The 18429-nt window shown below is 47.1% G+C and overlaps 1 protein-coding gene across 4 annotated transcripts in view; it reads left to right on the forward strand.

Annotated features, from left to right (window-relative positions):
- lsamp (limbic system associated membrane protein) overlaps positions 1–18429 on the forward strand; it is a 340641-nt gene that overhangs the window by 306588 nt on the left and 15624 nt on the right. For all 4 annotated transcript variants that reach the window (XM_029170608.3, XM_029170605.3, XM_029170607.3 and 1 more), the window contains 2 exons: positions 583–670; positions 14711–14836. In XM_029170608.3, the coding sequence (XP_029026441.1) occupies positions 583–670; positions 14711–14836 (214 nt within the window). The remainder of the gene's footprint in view (positions 1–582; positions 671–14710; positions 14837–18429) is intronic.

The raw sequence follows: 18429 nt of genomic DNA on the forward strand, positions 1-18429 counted from the left end.
CCGAGAGCAGCAGCTGGATCTGCATCCCTGCATCCGTCCAATATCCTAACGTGCCTTAATGGCCACGGGGGGGTTGCTGGAACCGGTCCCACCTGTCGTCTGGTGACAGTCAATCACAGAGTCACATTCACACCTGGAGGGAAAAAATCTGCCATTTTTCCATCTATATTATTAAATCTACTGTATTTATTCCATCCATTTAGAATTTTGGAAATTGTCATTCGCACTCAAATGAAGCCAACGACTCACCGCGCACAGACGCACGTGTTTGTTTCGTGCGTTTGCAGTTTGACTTACACTTATAATTATACTAGGTGTAATTACTAAGTACACCGCGTTCCTGTTCTGCTCCATTGCAGTATCTCAGTGACACGTAATTATTTTAGTGGTTTCCTTCTTTCCTTCTGCCAGAAAAACAATTCGGATTCATGCTCAGGTTCAGAGCAGCCATGAAATGGAAGACTTGAGAAAATGATTCCTTCTTTAATAGTTTAGTAATATTTTAACAGTGTTGCAGACAAACATAATGTGTATTAATGCTCTAATTCAAGCTCATCATGATATTCCCTTCGCTGCGTGTAGGTGGACGTGTACGACGAGGGCTCGTACACCTGCTCCATACAGACCAAGCAGCAGCCCAAGACCTCGCAGGTCTACCTCATTGTACAAGGTGAGCGCGTACACAGCGCATCACATCACACAAACTCGGATCCTACAGACAAGCTTGATGCAAGTGATAGGCCGCGATTTCCCTGTCGCACAGAGACGCGTATCTCGAATGTGGGCAAACAAGCAGCTGACGCGGGTGTCACCGCTCGCTGTTGTTAACCGGTAAAACGTGTCCCTCTGAGGTGTTTATGATGAAACCGCATGAATATGCATTGTCAGAATCCACAATTGTGCGTCGCAAACCCCCGCCCACAGCGACAGTATGTCTCGCTCAAGATCAAATGAATGTGAAGCACACTTGAAAAGCCTGAAGCAGTAATTTTATGTTGTGAAGAATGGGAAGTGCTTTTCTTCCTCCAGTAGCTGTAATGTTGACAGGTTATGATGAGCAGAGCCCGACAAAGAAGGTGCTGGAGGGAAGGTGTAAGATTTTTTTTTTGTTTTGGCAAATGTCATATTACAAATTTCTTTTACATTTTAAAAGACAAATTATGGGAATTCTTTGGCAAATGTTTTGCAGGAAATGTGCAACGTTGCTTTTGAAGCCTAGTCTGACCTTGTATTTATTTAACAGTGGAGAAATGTTTGCTTCTAGAATTATGTTAATGAGTTTTTAATGATTTCTTTAATGACTGTAGCTGAGATAAAAGAGAAATGATATGATCAAATTCTAAGGACATGAACATTAAGTATAAATAAACTTTTTTTTAGAAATCTGTTTTCTGAATGCTTTGACTGCTCGTTCCATATTAAACATGTATATTCGGTCAGTGTTCATATTGAAACGAAGCTCAGATGTCAGCAGAAAATACTCAGTACAGCGTCGTCTTCTCATTATGCCGTGTCCTGCTCATATGAACAATCAAAGCGCTTCTAAAGGTCAACATGTGAATTGATGCCCCTCTTCTGGGACTCATGGCAACAAATTGCCTCCCCTTCCCAGAATCCTTTGTGTCTGTCTAGTCAGCGTTTGATCATGGGAAACGTGTGGCTCCGACTCGGGGAGTTTCTCCTGGCGTCTTCATTGCTCACAGCTAATGCGACAGTTTTATCCCAGCGCTGATTCTGTTGCCTTCTTCTTCCGCTATCTCGGCTTCCGCTCTGAATGGCAAAGTCCCATTTAGTTATTCTGCCATTGTCGCGCCCATCCGTTGTTGGTGTAATCTTATCCTCGAGGTTCAGTTCAGCATCTTTCATCTGAATTGCAGTGCGCTGCTGAAGGTGTCGATTTCTAGCAAGGACTCTGAGTGTGATACTACAAATACTAATGGAAACTGGTTTAATTTTGGCTTTATATTTCATCCCGACTGATACAAGATGATTTTTAGGTTAAATAAAATAACTGCCAGTGCATTGTACAATTGGTTTTAAGGCCCTAAAAGCACAGTGACTCAGTATAAGCTCATACACTGTGTGTCATATACCATCACAGCTACATGGACCAACCCCCGCGGAACCCAATCAACTGTGGGGGATAATAATTCACCCTGCCGTCATCTCTTAATGGCTATGAAAATGTTTTGAGAATCAACCACTGCCCCCGGTTACCGACCCCGAGAGCAGGTTCACGTAACCAAAGCTGACAATTCTCTGCTAGCGGGGACAGAGACGTAATTGGAAAACAAATGATCAGACGAAGGGGGATGAAGGAGCGGCGACTGTGAGCTCGCGAGAGCGCAGAGAGGTAGCGAGCGGCAGCATCACCGCACATGACCGGCATCTCAATCTGATGGAGCAGAAGCAAACCTCAGCACATCACGGTTTTATTATGAGCCTTTATGGAGCATGTGTCACTGAATAATATACCGTCAGTCCACCACTGAATTATTATCAACATAATAAGCAAATGTGCTGCATAATTTCTCCCTTCATTCATCTCATCAGGTCCTTCACTCCTCACTCTGCTGTCAAACATGCTCTGGTTGAACTGACTCCTTAGTGTTATTTCACCAGTCTGTGAAGGGTTCAGCTTTTATTCTGTCGTCCATCTAGTCACTCGCTTCACCCATTGCATAAATTCAAAGTCATTCTGTTCAATTCTGCGTCCCACGCCAAAAAGGCGACCACGGTTGGCGTGTAGTGTCCCTTTGCTGTGTTGTACGTACGACCGATTATAGATCCACTGCGCTGGTTCTTTGCCACGTATCGACGTTGTGTCCTGCATTGCAACACGCTGCATCTGGGCCCGTTTTTTCCTTCACGTGCCGCCGTCTCGTTGCAGCCATGACAGTGTTTATTCAGCTGATTTAGATTGGGATTGATCTGATGCTGTCGCCTCTGAATTAAAGCCACCGCTCCTGTTATTCGCCGGCCCTAAAATGCCTGAAGTTGAATTCGAGTGCATCTACATTCAGCTTGTCACAACTCAATTAGTAAAGCGTTCGTGTACACGCTTTAACCTATTTCTATACAACAGTATAAGTCTTATATTCATTGGGTTTGTGACCAGACGCAGTCTGTCTGGGCAATCTGGTGAAGCTCCTAAATCTACAAGTTATGACCCAGACCTTCTTGAGAGCATCTTTCTCTGCCAGACAGATGGCATTATCTATTCATAAATGTCACGGAAACAGACGGACTATAAAGTAGTAGACAAAGTGAACCGTCCCGTGAGCAGCTGGTCCCTGGCTGCTCCGACCCGCTTCAGTACCTTGTGTCAGTTGTGAAGCGATGCCTGCTAATGCACCGCAGACATTTGCGCTGGAGTCTGAACAATGGATATGAAACATCTGCACCAAGAAAGAGACAAGTCGCTGCAGTGTTTACAAAGAATTCATAGAAAAGCTTATTCTAGACTTTAACCACTACTCGCTTTCCTCTTCTCTTTGCACGATGTGAGTATCGACGCTCGCCCTCGACCACAGGAAACAACCTTTATCTCTGCAAGGCGTCGCTGAGCATCACAGAAGCACGCGTATCGTCTTCCCTCCCTTCTGTTTCGCTGCGCCGTGGTATTTAAAGGGCTAATCCGCAGAGTTCCCCAAAGTCACCCGCGCCACAGGTGGGGCCCAGTGAGCGGCGCGTACGTTCGGGGGCGTGTGGCTGCTGCACACCTTCCTCGCTGACCTTTCCACCATCATCGCGGGACAATCGGAACCAGCCCGCCGTGCCTGCGAAGCCACCTAGCCCACCGCCCCCACCCCTGTTTGTCTCCCACATGGGATGAATCCCCATCTGCGCTGCCGCTGAGCTGTTGTTGCCTCCTCTCACGCAAACCATGATGTCAGAATGAGAGGAAATAGAAACGGCTGCCGAGGATGAGTGAGGAGGCAGCGTTCGTTTCGTATCGGCAGTCTGTCTGGCTCTGCGTAATTGGACCCACGTACGCATTAGGTGCAGATCCGACCACATGCTTGTGGCTCAATGATTTCTTCTTACCTGTGTGAAAAAAAGATAAATGAATGATGCTTCCACCCAAACGCAAACACAAACAGAATGTCTGTCCTGCTGAAGCAGTTAGCGGCTTCTCTGAAGACATTTGCTTGTTAAGAGCTTTCCATCAACCAAGAGCGCACACAGCATGGATGAGGTTTATATGTACATGTAAATGTTTAGTTCTAAATTATATTAAAACTTTCTGAATTACTGTCTGTTACGTTGATGGTTCTGCAAGAATTTTGAACCATATACTGCTTTGTAAGTGTGTGTGTGTGTGTGTGTGTGTGTGTGTGTGTGTGTGTGTGTGTGTGTGTGTGTGTGTGTGTGTGTGTGTGTGTGTGTGTGTGTGTGTGTGTGTGTGCGTGTATGTGGAGGTTCAACTACACCTCATTACATCTGTCGTGTGCGGATGAGGGCCGGCTGGTGACAAGGCACTCGTCCACATATTGCTGCTGTCACATCGTCCATTATTCCGTGGATGCAGAGGAGGAATGAGCGGCGGAGTGGTGGAAATCGACCGCACACTCATCCCGTTGCCTTTGAACCTTTCATAATGAAACTGACTCCTTGAAGTTTTAATGAAAGCAACTATTTACCATTCCCTTTCCTCCCTGGGCAGCCGGGCTTATGTTTCGCTCTAAAAAGAAAGAGAATAAAATAAAACTCCAGTCCCCTTTAATCTTCTGTGGCTGCAGGAGAGGCCGCTGTGCATTTACATGGGGGCATCACACGCGACAGGCGCGGCAGGGCCACATTTCACCCACTAACCAGATAAACCAGTAGCCGTGTGCCTCTGGTCCATCTGATCCGCAGGGCCACTATGTTTTTCTGTCTGAACACACAGCCCTCACTCCCCTCCCTCCATCTTTGTTGTCAGCTAGACGGACAACCGCCGTCCCTCACGCTTGACAACACAACTGAGATTGAGTTGCACAGTTAAACCGGACCTCACCGGCGCTCTGCAACTGGAAAACCGACGTTAGGCGTGTATGTTTCCTCGTACCAGATAATATACAGGTCAGATTTTTCACTCATTTCTACTCTAGCTTAATACGACGCTGTCCTTCGGTGTGTATCTGTGTGTTTGCGTGTGGAATATGTGTCAGGTCAATCATAGGCCTTGATGTGACTTCTGTCACCGTGGGATGGATGAGAGCAGAGAGGAGAATGTGGGTTTGTGCTGAAGGTGTGACAGGAGTCTGCAGAGTGCTATCTGTCCAGCCGGTGATGCTCTGTTGAATGTTCTACTATACCTGTTAGACCCGTTTAGGCCCACGAAGAGGAGAAGGGTGCGTGGGGATGAAGTGTGTGTATTTGGTTTGGCGTGTGTCAGCACCAGCCTCAGACGCACGCTGAGAGGTTTGGTTTCAGGGCTTCCTGGCGGCTCAGTTGTCCCGGGCTCAGCACTACTTGGTCTCATGTGGATTGGAACCCCTTGCCTGGCTTTGCTGTGTACTGCCATCAGTAGCCTGTGAAAAGTGCACGGAGCTGCTAATATGACTGCAAATACAGCATACATTTCTTTATTAGATGCTGTCGGACATGATTACAAACTCCACGTGGGCTGAACAGGCACGACGTTCGCAGCCGTACGTCGACTCTAAACGCCTGCGTCACACTTGTGTTGTGATCAAAACCGCAGCCCCTCAAAGACAGTAAAAGCAGATTTCAGCCGTAAAAAACAACCCGATCTCCCACCACCGCTTACGGAGGGGGAATATTTACGACTCTTCATTACAGTGTGCTGCTCTCTGGTGCCCAGGCGTCGCGCAGCAAAAAGCAGCTGACTGTTGTCGAGCGCGTGCCCCGTCGCAGCACTTTGATAGCGCGGCCGTACACATTATTTCCCCCGTCTTCGTCCCTGGGAGGGTCTTTGAGAGTGGGCGCCGGTCGGCCGCTGCAGTGGCCGCGCTGGTAATAACACACGGGCTTGTTATCTCTCCGCAGAGCCGGAAAACCCTCTCCCAACGCCAGCCGCTCGCTCATTAGGCCGCTTCTCAAGGCAACGCACAGCAACAGAGGCTGAGGGAGGCAGACAGTGACAGTGATGAGGAGACTTGAGGGAGACAAAGGGAAATGTGAGGCCCAGTGGGAGGCAACGGGACGGATACAGAGGCATGTACGTGTAATGTGTGCAAAATAAAGCTTCTACATCCATCTGCGTTGAAAGTGAAGGAGCTGCTCGTTTATTATAAGAGCCGGCCGGAAAGGATTGGATTGTGCGTTATCGCGGCGCCGCCTCCAGCTAAGCATCGTGTCAGGTGCTCTCCCCTCCGCCAGCTGTTCACCGGCTGCCGGAGGGTCCGCGGCGCTGGAACCCGGTCGGCGGCGAGTCAGTGAGACTCCTGATGCACACGTTCTGACCCATGTCATTGATCCATGTGTTTTTTTTTTTTTTATTTTGTTGTTGTACGTTTTACATTAGCTACACACGTTATTTATGACTCCAGGCACATGTTTTATTCAACCCGTGCGTTCATTATCTAAACTGTTTATCCTTGTACGAGTCGCAGGGGTTCTGGCAACCTATCAGCTGGCATCACCCAGACTGTGGGAGGAAGCTGGAGAGAACCTGCGGGGGTCCAACATGTAAACTCCCTGTGAGCCAAAGATGCTGCTCACTACTACACAACTACAGTGAATCAATCAATCAGTGAATACACATGTTTAATGTCCCCCTGCTATTTAAAACCTAAAATTTTCAACTTCCAATCATTAATGTAGGGAGATGCTGGAGGTTAGTTTTTATTGAAACCATTCAATGATGACACACATGAGCTAGCTAAATTATTATGAATAAACCTGTAGCATAAAGAGTTAGCATCCGCTAAATAAACACGCTGTGACTCTCTTGGGCTTCATGAACTAATATGAGTGGTCGTATTCACCTATGAGCACTACTCGCTCACTACTGTAGCTGAGGAATGAAAGGGCTGCAATAATCTGCTCACTCACAGGCACCAAACCTTTTAAAACTCTGTTTGCAGTCAGTACAGATGATCCTCTGTGACCAAATTCAGCTCTATATGCTAAAAGAATACCCAACCCACTGAAGCTACAGGCCTCTGGTCTGAGGTTGGGTCCGTACACATGTTTTTATCCCAGCATGTGCACCGGAAATGCACACTTAGTCCCTTCCATTACGAGATGGACTTTAATTCAACAAATTATAGCAAATGAGTGCATTGGCTGGTATTGATCAGCTACTGATGATTGCCGACTGGACTTCCACAGGACGTCCTTGAGGGCTTTTAAGGCTCAGGACAATGATCCCGAAAGGCCATTGGAATGCCACAATAACTCAAGCTGTGATTTGATAGACCCCGTTTAATGCCTGCATTAAACAGAACAGTGCTGCTTTGGACTTGGTCCTGCATAGGTGTGCTAGCTTTAACAGAATTAGTTGTTCCTCTAGAGCTCCAGTCTTTTGTCGGCGAGTGCCTTCTGAAGCCTAACCGTCAGTGATTCACCAAACCTCTGCAGTCCTCGACGCGATGAATCAGACAAACAACACTTGTAGGAGATGTTTGAGAGAACTAAGGCTGTGCTGAACCAGCTGTACTGGACAAGACTGGAATAAAAAAAGAGCCGAGGAGAGAGGTTTCACATCAGCGGGAAAATGGGAAGTAGTGGGGCATAAAAGGAATCCCAGCCGAGCCGCATAAGTATATGGGTTGTGGGAGGGCGTGTGGGTTCCAATAACACTTGTGTGGACAAAGTGACATAATGAGGAATGGTTTTTGGGAGTTGCGGCACAAAGCACGGAGGCCGTATTAAACAGCTGAACACAGCCGGTACTTGTAGACCTGTAGGAGGAGAGTCGTCCACGTTTCCTAACCTTGGGTTTCGCTGGTCTCGCCATCTCTGCTCATTTTCATGAACCGAATGATAGTGTAAGCCTCTAAATCATCCCATGGCTTCGGTGATAAACCTGCGCTCGCTTTCTGGGAAGCCCTCCTTCAGCCGATCACAGAGCGACCGCGGTCCGGCCCAGATAAGAGCGGCCTGCGTAGAATACGGGAGCGTGGACATTTGTCATCAGTTGCTCTCCTAAAATAGCACGTGACACTTCCTCCTCCCTGACCCCTGTGACAGACTGCGTGGAGCTCGTTAGCCAAAAAACGCTGCCTTACAACTTCTCGTTTGGCTCTTTCGGTTCGAACAGATGCTCGAGTGTCTGTCCTGAAAAAACCCATCGCCTCCGTTAATCGCCTCTTTGTCCCCAACTCAAATGAGGCTCAAGTATCAATACTGGGGAGAACTCAGTAGACCCCCCCCACCCCCACCCCCACCCCCCCGCGTCCCGCAGTGCCTCCAGCAGGCAGTTGCATCTGCCTCCTCTCCGCTCCGCGCTTTGAAGCCTCACCGGCGTCCTGGGCTTCCGATGCTGTGGTGTCTTATTTTCTGTCATCACCTCTCTCTCTCTCTCTCTCTCTCTCTCTCTCTCTCTCTCTCTCTCTCTCTCTCTCTCTCTCTCTCTCTCTCTCATCCACCTTCCCCTTTTGTCTCGTGCGTTCGCAGACGCTGAGGGAGCGCAGGGGGGCCGAGCCGCTGGAGCTGCCGCCTTTTCTTCTTCTGTGGCCGTAACAGCAGCGTCAGCCCCCCTCCACCCCCCCTCTCACCTATTCCCCTTCCTTTGAATTCTGCAGTGCTGTGGCGGAGAGAAATGAATGTGTGTGCGTGGAATACACACCTCAAGGCCTCGGATGAAATGAGTATGGAGATGTACTGGGGTGTACGTATATGATCTAGTGCAGCACCTACAGCCGAGCCACGAGGCTCTGAGGCTTTTTGTTTGAGTGTCTGTGTGAGTGTTGAAATCAGAACCCTGTGAAGTCAAGTAGAGCTGCAGTAGGAAGCTAGAAAACAAACACTCGCCAGCCTTAAAACACAGCAGGTGCCTGTTTAAAGCACGCACATTAAGTCTGAGCGCTGCTGACCAACGGGCTGGGAGTTTCCGAGCGAACCCTGTTTTGAAGGAAGCAGGTAATTGGAAGCAGAGCTCCCGAGCGCTGAACGCCACAGAGCTGTGAGTGTTTTCTCCTGATTATCTTCTAATGGTTTCAAATTAGCTGAGCGTAATCGGCCGCCTCTTCTGCAGTCGCTGCCACATCACTTCTCCGAGTGTCGCATCGAGAGCCGGCGGGAGGTAAATGTAGGAGGAGGCAAAATAAACCCGAGGGGAAAAATACAAAACATATGAAGCGGTTTACAGTCAGTGGCGGCTTATATATATATGAATTATTGCTGTACTTTCATGTTGGGAAATAAACTGCAGTCGTGCCTTTTTAAAGCGTGGATGCAGTTACGTCTCATCCTATCTTATATTGTGTCCATAAAAACACGCGTGTTTTCATCTCTTAAGAAATAGTCTCTTAGAGGAAAAAGTGAGAGAATCGCTTCCAAAGCCGCCTTGTTCGCAGCGCTTCCTAAAGAGCAGAACAGCGTCGGGCTCAATAATCGACGTGACAGAGTCCAGGTGGTGGCGTCCTGTGTTACCTGCTGCCTCCCTGCTTCTGCTCACAGGCTAATTTCATGCCCGACGCATCTGCATCAAGGAACGATAGTTGTGTTTTTTGATACGTGGGTTTAAAGACCACCTGCTTTCAGAGGAAATGGAGAACAGAGGGGGTGATTCGCGCAGCGGGGCCCCGCGTGCTGCAGCATCCGCAGCTTGTTTCCTGAGACCTCATCTGTTGTGTTGCTTTTCTGGTCATCCAGGCTACGATTAGCGCCCGATGCGTCGTCTAATGCTCCGAATAGACAAATCCACGGGCGAGAAGCTCGGAGGGATGCGACTCGGTTTCCCTTTTAGACTCATTATTCAGGAAGTTGGATATGAAAACATTGGCTGAAAACATGAGCTTGAACTTTTAAAGTCAGACGCGCCGCTGTCCCGCCCATGGCCCTGCCCCCAGCAGCACTGCATGCCCATAATTATAAAGTCGAGTCTAATGGGGTTCAGTGATGTGAGAATAAGTTTAGTGTAATTAGAGAAAGAGCCATAAAACACCGTACTGTCACCCATTTTCTCCAATTTTCTGTCATTTAACTGCATGAACGCTTCATTGCATTCATTTGGCCTCAGAGCCACCTGGAGGAAAATGGACAGATCTGTCAATGTGAAGATTTAAAAGTGCAGAGTCATCACACATCACAATCACACCACAGGTTCTGATGTACAGCATAAAGGGCCACAGTGCTGATAATGGCCTGATCACAGACCAGCCAGCAGCCGGACCAGTGCAACCACATACAAATGATGGTTATTATTATATATTTTGAGTTTAATCTGCTTATTGTATCTTGCGTGGGGTTAATTTGCACACAGCCAACACTAAACGGGCCGCGAGCTGTTAGTCATTTAAAGATGTAGGTTCTGGGCCTTTTGTATCCTCACATTCATCTCCATGGTGAACAGCGTGCCCCATGGACCAAGGAAGTGCCTCCGGTGCAGGTTCACTCAGTTAACGCACAACCTATAAACACCGAACTGCTTCTCCTTAATTACTCGCGCTCCCTTCACTGTCTGTCTCTCACTCTGTTTTCTTTCTTTGAAGCTCCAAATTAGAGTTGAACGGGGGGTCAGTGTATTTATAATGTTCTCATCGGAGATTTATTATTTCTGAGAATTCGAAAAGGGGATCATTAACTGACAGAAGCCACGTTTTTGTTTTTGTATATATTTTTTTTCCTTCGTGTTGTTTTTGTTTGAGGACGTGGGGAATAAAAGCTGACAAACCTGAAGATGAAAAATGCTCCTGGAAATTGCAACTCGTGATTATAGGGAGTGGATGTAAAAAAAAAAAAAAACAACAACCGCAAGAGATAATAAAGTGCAGCGTCTGCGCGCGACAGCGAGCGTACGTCGCGTCCACAACGTGACCCAATGCGGATGTTTCTGGACCCCGACTGTCTCTATAACGTAATTCACAAACCAAGCCATAAGAAAACCATTAGCCCGGAGTGAAGCACGTCTCTGTGGGATTCATCCGTCCTGCAGTTGTTGGGATAAAGTGCTTTTCAAAGAGCTGCCCTTTCCAACATTGTTCTTTCAAGACTGACCTATGACTAAGAATACAATTCACTCTTGGCTTCTCGCTCCTCCATTTCCAGCGCTGACAGCCGGACTCCAGGCGCCATGTGGCCGTTAGAGCTGAAATGTCATTCACATTCTTTTGGGCTCCCCATTGTCTTTCTATCTCCATCTTTCCTGCGCTTGCTCTTCCCATTCGTGGAGGTGCCGGGGTTATCGGGGTACGAGCGCCTCTCCCCCACCCCCGTCCGTTTTTATCTACGCTTTCCAGGATTAATTCTACCGAGCAAATCAGCGCTCCCACCGATCCCTGCTGTGGTTGTTTCTGAGCTCGGAAAAGGGGAAAAAAAATCCAATTGGACTTTTTGTCACCTCAATTGAGTTCGTCTGCCTTGGCATCCACACATTCCATCTCCACGTATCTGGAGGCCGCATCTTCATACTTCATATTTGACTACGGCGCTTCTGTATGACTGCATTTAAAATTCCAGTCTTGTCACTGGGTTGTACAGAGAGGGGCTTTGTGTAAGAGAGAGAGAGAGCGGCTTCTTCGGGGGAGGCTGCTCGGAGACAAAGCTCCCATAATAACCTCGCTGGAGAAGCAATCTGAGACAGACAAATAGTGGAATATTGTTTCATGGAAAACACGGCGGATGCGGAGGAGCGGGACGGCTTTATTTCAATTCAACACAACAACTTCCATTAGTTCTTAACGGCGTATGAATTCCCTCGTGATGCCGTTGTCACGCGCAGACAGCGGCTCGGCGCCGTCTCCTTCGTTCCACAGTCAGCGAAGTCAGATTCAGCCCGACCGTAATGAAAGGTGCGGCGCCGGAGGCACGACTCGGGTCTGGGCGCGACGGGGGCGCGACCACAGGCGCGTCCTCCTTCCAGGGACGTTAATTGAGCAGTTGGGGGTTTAAGTGCCCCGTTTATGGACTAATTGACAACAGTTGTCGAGAGTTGGCAGAGTCTGTAATTACCGACGCAAACTTCCTGCTGCCGACTGTGCTGCTGTTGACGCCACTAATTGGGCGACCGTTAGGTTTTAATGGTTTCCCTCTCAACTCTGCTTTTATGTGGCGTCGTTTAAAAGGGATGAACTCACCGGCGACTGCCCATCAACGCACACCTCTGGACACTTATGACCCACATGTTGCGGCCCAAACCTCCCTCTTTGTTATTGTGTTACATATGGAGCTACGGAGCATCTCAGACAAACGGAACAAAAGTTGGTATAAAAGTTGAAAAGTCTGGTAATAGATTTGTTTTTCTGATGTCTGACATTCAGATATTTAGTTTCTGTGCTGGTTATAATAAACGGGATGGGTTTGGTATTTTATATTACAAATGTTAATCTCCACTATGTCATTATTAAGCAAACTGTGTCGCGAGGCATTCAAGGTAGAAAACCAAGAAGAATGTGAGCACAGCTTTGTCCTGATCTTCCAACGTTTGACCCTGACATCATCAGTCTCACCTTTGTATTTATGTGTCTAAGGGTTTTTGAAAACTACTGTTTCTGAATCTTGTGATTCAGAAACAGTGAATGTGAATGATGTACTGGATGAAATGAAAATGAGGAACTGTGCTGTAACTGTAACACCCACATTGTTGCTCTGTTGCCATTGAATCAATTTGTACAGTAGTCCTTTTTATTATTTATATTCTTAATCCCAAGCATGAAGAAACGCTTACAAAGCATAGTTGAAGAGGAGAATTCACGGCAAGACTTTCTATTGTAAAGGTTCACCTTTCAGCGTTAATGACGGCCTTCACTACACTCAGACTCACGTCACCTTTTCCTCCCGGTGTGTGGGTAAAGTTCCCGTTAGGAGACGGCAGCAGCGCTGGGTGGTTTTTGTTGTGTTGACAGCAGCAGGGTGCAACCGCCGGTTACCTGGATGTTCCACCAAACACAAGCTGCATTATGTTATCACACGGCCAAAAGAACAGGCTGCAGCTTTACATGGAGCCAAGCGCTTGGCAGCGTGAACTGGTCCAAGCATGAAATGTGTATTGGTCCTGGTGACAGAACCATTTGTTCCATTATCCACTTCTTCAAAGGCATCCTTGCCTTTAAGGCACCATACTGTACTACAGATACCATAGCAACCTGTTTTTACTGTTGGTTTTAATCAGTTAATCTTCATTTCTGAGACTTAATGTTTTGTTCATCCTTTCATTTTAAAAGATGGATTCTAATAATAAACCCATGGACTTTTGTTGCTATGATTATGAAAAGAAACCAGCCTCATGGTGAAAGAGTAGGAAATTCAAAGTGCTTTGTCATTGTAGTTAACAGTATGTCGAGCCTATAGCTGCTGGAATCTACTTATTACAACTGACACAGAAGTTATTGGTTTTCTCGCCGTCTCTCAGCAAACATTAGCGGCTCACGATGCATCATTTGAAGCTCTGTGTCGGATGGTTGCACCTGCAGAAATCTCCTCCCGACTAATGCATCTGCACACTTTTTGTAACTATTTAACTATAACTATTATTTTGTAACTTTGTACCACAACACAAAACTTGTGGTGTTTTAGTCGGTTGCAAGTGCAACTAGAAGTCAAGTAGCAGCCGAACGCCGCCCTGCGTCGTTTGTGTGTGTGGTTGCCGTGGTAACGCAGCGAAGCAGCGGCTTGAGTGGCAGCCGCCCTTTCTGACACTGTAAACAACCAAACATCTCCTACGATGAGGCTAAAATCACCCTGTTGAACTGAGAATGCCTTTTGTTGTTCTTGTGAACGTTATAACTTGTTCAGCAAATCTATTTATTGACTGAGATTATGGTTTGCGGTGACGCGTGTTCCAGCATTCGTCCTATTCTAGAGCCTTGATCTCGACTTGTTTTTCTGGCCTCGTATTTGCATAAACAGTGCGTCGGCCAAGCAGCTTCGCTCACAGTTTGCCGTCTACAGACTTTGTGATTAATTGCACCTCAGCTGCTGACTCACTTTGAAGCAGCCTGTATAGTCTTAATTCAGCTGTGCTCTTTAGGCGGTTCCCTCCCGCTCCTTCACTTCTGTGACTGTGTGGGAGTGAGGCCGGTGCAAATGCATTGTGAGGCAGGATGATCATTAAAGGCGGCGGGATGAGACGCAGAGTGGACGCGTATCACTTTGAACGCCAGCGACACGTGCACATCAAACGCTCCTTGGTTGTACCTTCGCAGTTTCGGCCGCGTGTTAAAGCCTACTCTTGTGAAAGTGTGTGTCTAAAGTCGGAATCAGCGCCGAGCGTCTGGTGGGTCCCCGCGTGACAAGAGAAGCAATCTGCTTTCATGAGCTCAGGTCCCAGGGCAGGAGATTAAATTGCTTATTTGGATCCTGGGTTGGGAAAGTTTACAGTAAGTACCTCTGAGGGCGAAAGCAGGAAGAAAGAAGGTTCTCCCAAGCATTTTTCAACTCTTCAAGTGAGAGAATCAAGGTCAGCTCCAGCAGTGTTTGCACTGAAGTTGTGTTTATAGAGATATCGTACAGGACGTTATGGGAGTGGAGCATGCGAACATGCACCAAAAAAATGCTCACACGCACATACACTCGAAGTCGAATCCTCCCCTGAGCTGTGAAACGAGCCTGTGCATCCTCTCATTAACCCCCGGTGCCGTTTTCCCTGTGTCTCCAGTTCCAGCCAGCATCTACAAAGTGTCCGAAGACATCACGGTGAACGAGGGCAGCAACGTGACGCTCAGCTGTCTGGCCAGCGGCAGGCCGGACCCCGCCATCACCTGGCGGCTGCTCAACCCCTCAGGTAAGAACGCTCCCATCACGGCCGATTAGAGGAGCTGGAGCCGCGCATCGAGTAGAGACTGGAGTTTGTGACCTAGAAAAGCAAAGTCTCCCTTGGAACATTAGCATCGGTGAATGTTATACAATATGTAAGGCTTAGAGGTGTGTGATAAATAAATAATGTGCCCTGAACAGAAACAGGAAGCATTTCCAGTTTTGTTGCAATATTCTTTTGGAGGTTTTGTTTTCGTTCTTGCTTCGCATCACCACTCACTGCATGATCGCAAATATATAATATGCTGCACACTTTGAAAATGATGTCCTGCTTTACCAGGACCAGTTGGGGTAAAATGAACGCAGCTGCTGCTCAGCTGATGAGCGGAGGTGCTCTCTCCATCCGAACACCACCTTGCTCTGATTGAAAGTCATTCATATCTCCGTCAAGTACCGCGTTCGTTCGTCAGCGCTGCCGTGTTTCATGTTCCCTGATCCTCGAAGCGGAACAATGACGCGCGGCCCGGTTCGTCTTTTCCCGTTGAGGAGCGGTGATGTGCTCAGCCTAATCCTCAGCGCCGCGCGGATCAGACGGCCTGTTTTATAGATCGGAAGCTGAATGCGCCTTTTCATTTTCCCTCTAAATCTGTGGTTGGGACGCGTTGCACCTCGAGTTACTCCAGGTAAAGCGCGTTTGTGCGTTTAGACAGCTTTTGTTGGAATAAATGGAGTCTATGAGTTGGAGGAAGCTAAAAAGCAGCAGCCGGTAGTGGACTTTTTGAGCACTAATGGACTTGGCCTTTTGCCGCTGGAGGCCCTGTACAATGCATTCCACAAGTCTTTCATTATTCACTTTCTGGGCGCTTTGTTGGAGGAGTAGTGGGCAAAGCAGCTTTGTTCTTGACTCAAACAGTGTGAGTGGTGAAAAGAAAACAGTGATAAAATGAAATCCTTGCGAAGTCGGATGGTGTGTATCTGCTAAGCGCATGTGGCTCCTGAGATGTGGGGGGGTCTGTTGTTATTTGTGTTGTTTCATTCACCCCGAAATCCATGAGTCTCACCCAGTTTGGGTCCAAGTCAGCCACTGCATGAATTTCATAGCGTGGGGTTCGAATCTAAATAACTTTGCCTGTTTCTATCGTCACTGCATTACTTTAGCATTTATATTATTTATTGGTAAATTCATTCAAGCCAAAATCCAAATATCATAAATACTGTGGATGATAAGCAGGATGTAGAGGTTGTATTGTACTGTAAGTTCAATCCCCATTCAAACAGACTGAGACATTTCATTGTTAAGATGTAATAAGTGATGAAGCCCGTGCATTTGAGCATCAACCTTCCAGAACAACGCTATCATGAAGCCAAGGTTAGCGTTAGCTGTGGCTGATTATTTGCCGTTTCTGCTCACAGTTTGTTCTGCATCACCACCTCTTTAAGTCTTTAAGTTTATGACTCTAATTACGCAATTAGACCATGACTCAGCGCTGCAAGTGCTGAAACTGTGGCTGGAGCTCCTCCTTACATAACCACATGCATATTCAGATTCAGATCGCTGACTTGATGTGCGTGAATATGTGGAATTTAAATGGCACAATGAAACGGGTAAAGTCTCCACACAGCTGCATTCTGTCCTGGTCAATACCGTTCAGCGACTGCGCCATTCTCTGACTTAAACCCCTTTTTCATTTCAATCCCAGTCTAATATTCTGCCGACAGAGCTGGAAAGTGTCCAACGTGAACTGGTCAGACAGGACAAACTGTGCCTCGGTAAAAATGCAGTATATTGAGACTGTTTCAGAAATCCCCGGGGCCAATGTTGATTGTTCTACAGTGGTTGAGCAGCGGCTGGAGCTACAATCTGTGCTATTGTTGTTGGTGTGGCAGGGAATGTTCCATCGGGGCCACGGGGCCTCACCTCTGGACCGTTGTCAGATAAAGTTCCCTTTGTCTGACCAAGAGCTCGGCGCAGTAAAAATAGGGCCTTTTTTCATCTCCCCTCAGCCTTTGTGACCATTAGCTTTAAACTAGAGCAGGTCCTGAGAGTCCCATCCCATCGACGCTACCCTGTGCTGTACAGCCAGTTGCTTCTAAAGCTGCAAAGAGCTGATTAATCAATTATTCAAGAAATATCAATGCCTTGTTCATTTTAGATGACGCCCTGCTCCTTTCTCGTGGTTTGCTTTCTTAGCCCTTCTTAACATTTATAGACCCAAAAGTCGATCGCCACATGAATATACTTAAATTATTATGAGAACTGTGTGATCGGTTGAATACAGAAATAAAACGTACAGCTGCTCTGTGCAATGCATTCAACCCTGAGTCTGAGTTGCTTCCTTCCTAGGACTGATTATGAGCTAGTTAATTGCCGGGTTCTGCGGATGTCCAGACTCATTAGTCCTGTCATCCATTACCATGGGTCCATCCGGGCTCAACCTGCAGCTCGCCACCATCTTTCTCCATCATTGTTATCTCTGTCGCTCGGGTGTCACCAGCTACTGTAACTAGATTAGAGCCTGCGTGTGTGTGCTTTCTTAATTGCTGAGCAGATTGTAAAGTGAACAGCAAGCGTTTACAGTATATTCATTATTAATACCAACATATTGCATGTGTTTGTCACAGAGACAGAGTCGGGCAGGCTGATGCTCACGCCTCACTGTTCTCCACATTTGTAGGAGATTGTTGCGCTGAACCGAGGCTCGTGATAAACTGGGAAAGTTGATCTGACGCAGAGATGGTTGAACGTTTTGCATCGACCCTGCAGAGAGAGCAAACAACTCATTATTAATGATCACAAACCTCTGATTAGGATCTAACGGCAAATAAACATTTGAAGTCTTCTTTACATGTTTCATTTCCCCTTAACGGTTCTTGGTCATATGTTGGCAAAGCAGTTAAGAATCAAAGCAGACAATTACCCCAACCATGAAAGCTGGTGGACAGATATAGAATCTATGGATTTTCAATTTTTCGCATGATTACATTTGAGTTATTACTGATATCTCACATTCAATTGAACAATTGTTGAAATTTAAAAAGGATTATTCAGTTATCTAGACATTAGAGGATCGCAAAGAAGACGGGGGTCTCTCTCCCCCCGTTATTGAAAGATGGATTCCAGGCCCCATGTAAAACACATGTTCACATGAATACTTTGTTTTTATACTGTCAGTGTCCAAGTAGCAGCTGTTCCATTTTGAAAGACTCTCTCCTCTCAGAAAAACGGGCTCCCAGAGGAGCATCCGTCTCCAGCGGCCTCTGCAGCGATGCAAAGGTTTAACGCTGTGTGTATTTTTCTTTCAGCATGAATGGCTTCAAAGTAGATTTCCCTCGTGAGCGTAATTCATCAGTAGTTTCTCTCTTTTCATGCATCCACTGCAGAGTAAACACCGAAACATGTATCAGTTTGTCTTTACCAACAAAGGTATGAACCACCCTCACATTCACTTTATGTGGTAAAGCGTGGTCTCATTAAAATGGCCGACCACCGGCACTAAGAGCAGCATAGAACCCTTTGCATTGCATAGTACACTGTCTGCACAAGCAATGGGACCGTCTCACCTGCAGAACGGTTGGCCGCACGTGTGCCGCCCGCGGGTCTTGTACTTTTTATCAAAACGT

This window comes from Betta splendens, chromosome 13 (genome assembly GCF_900634795.4).
Source record: "Betta splendens chromosome 13, fBetSpl5.4, whole genome shotgun sequence".
NCBI classification, from domain to species: Eukaryota; Metazoa; Chordata; class Actinopteri; order Anabantiformes; family Osphronemidae; genus Betta; species Betta splendens.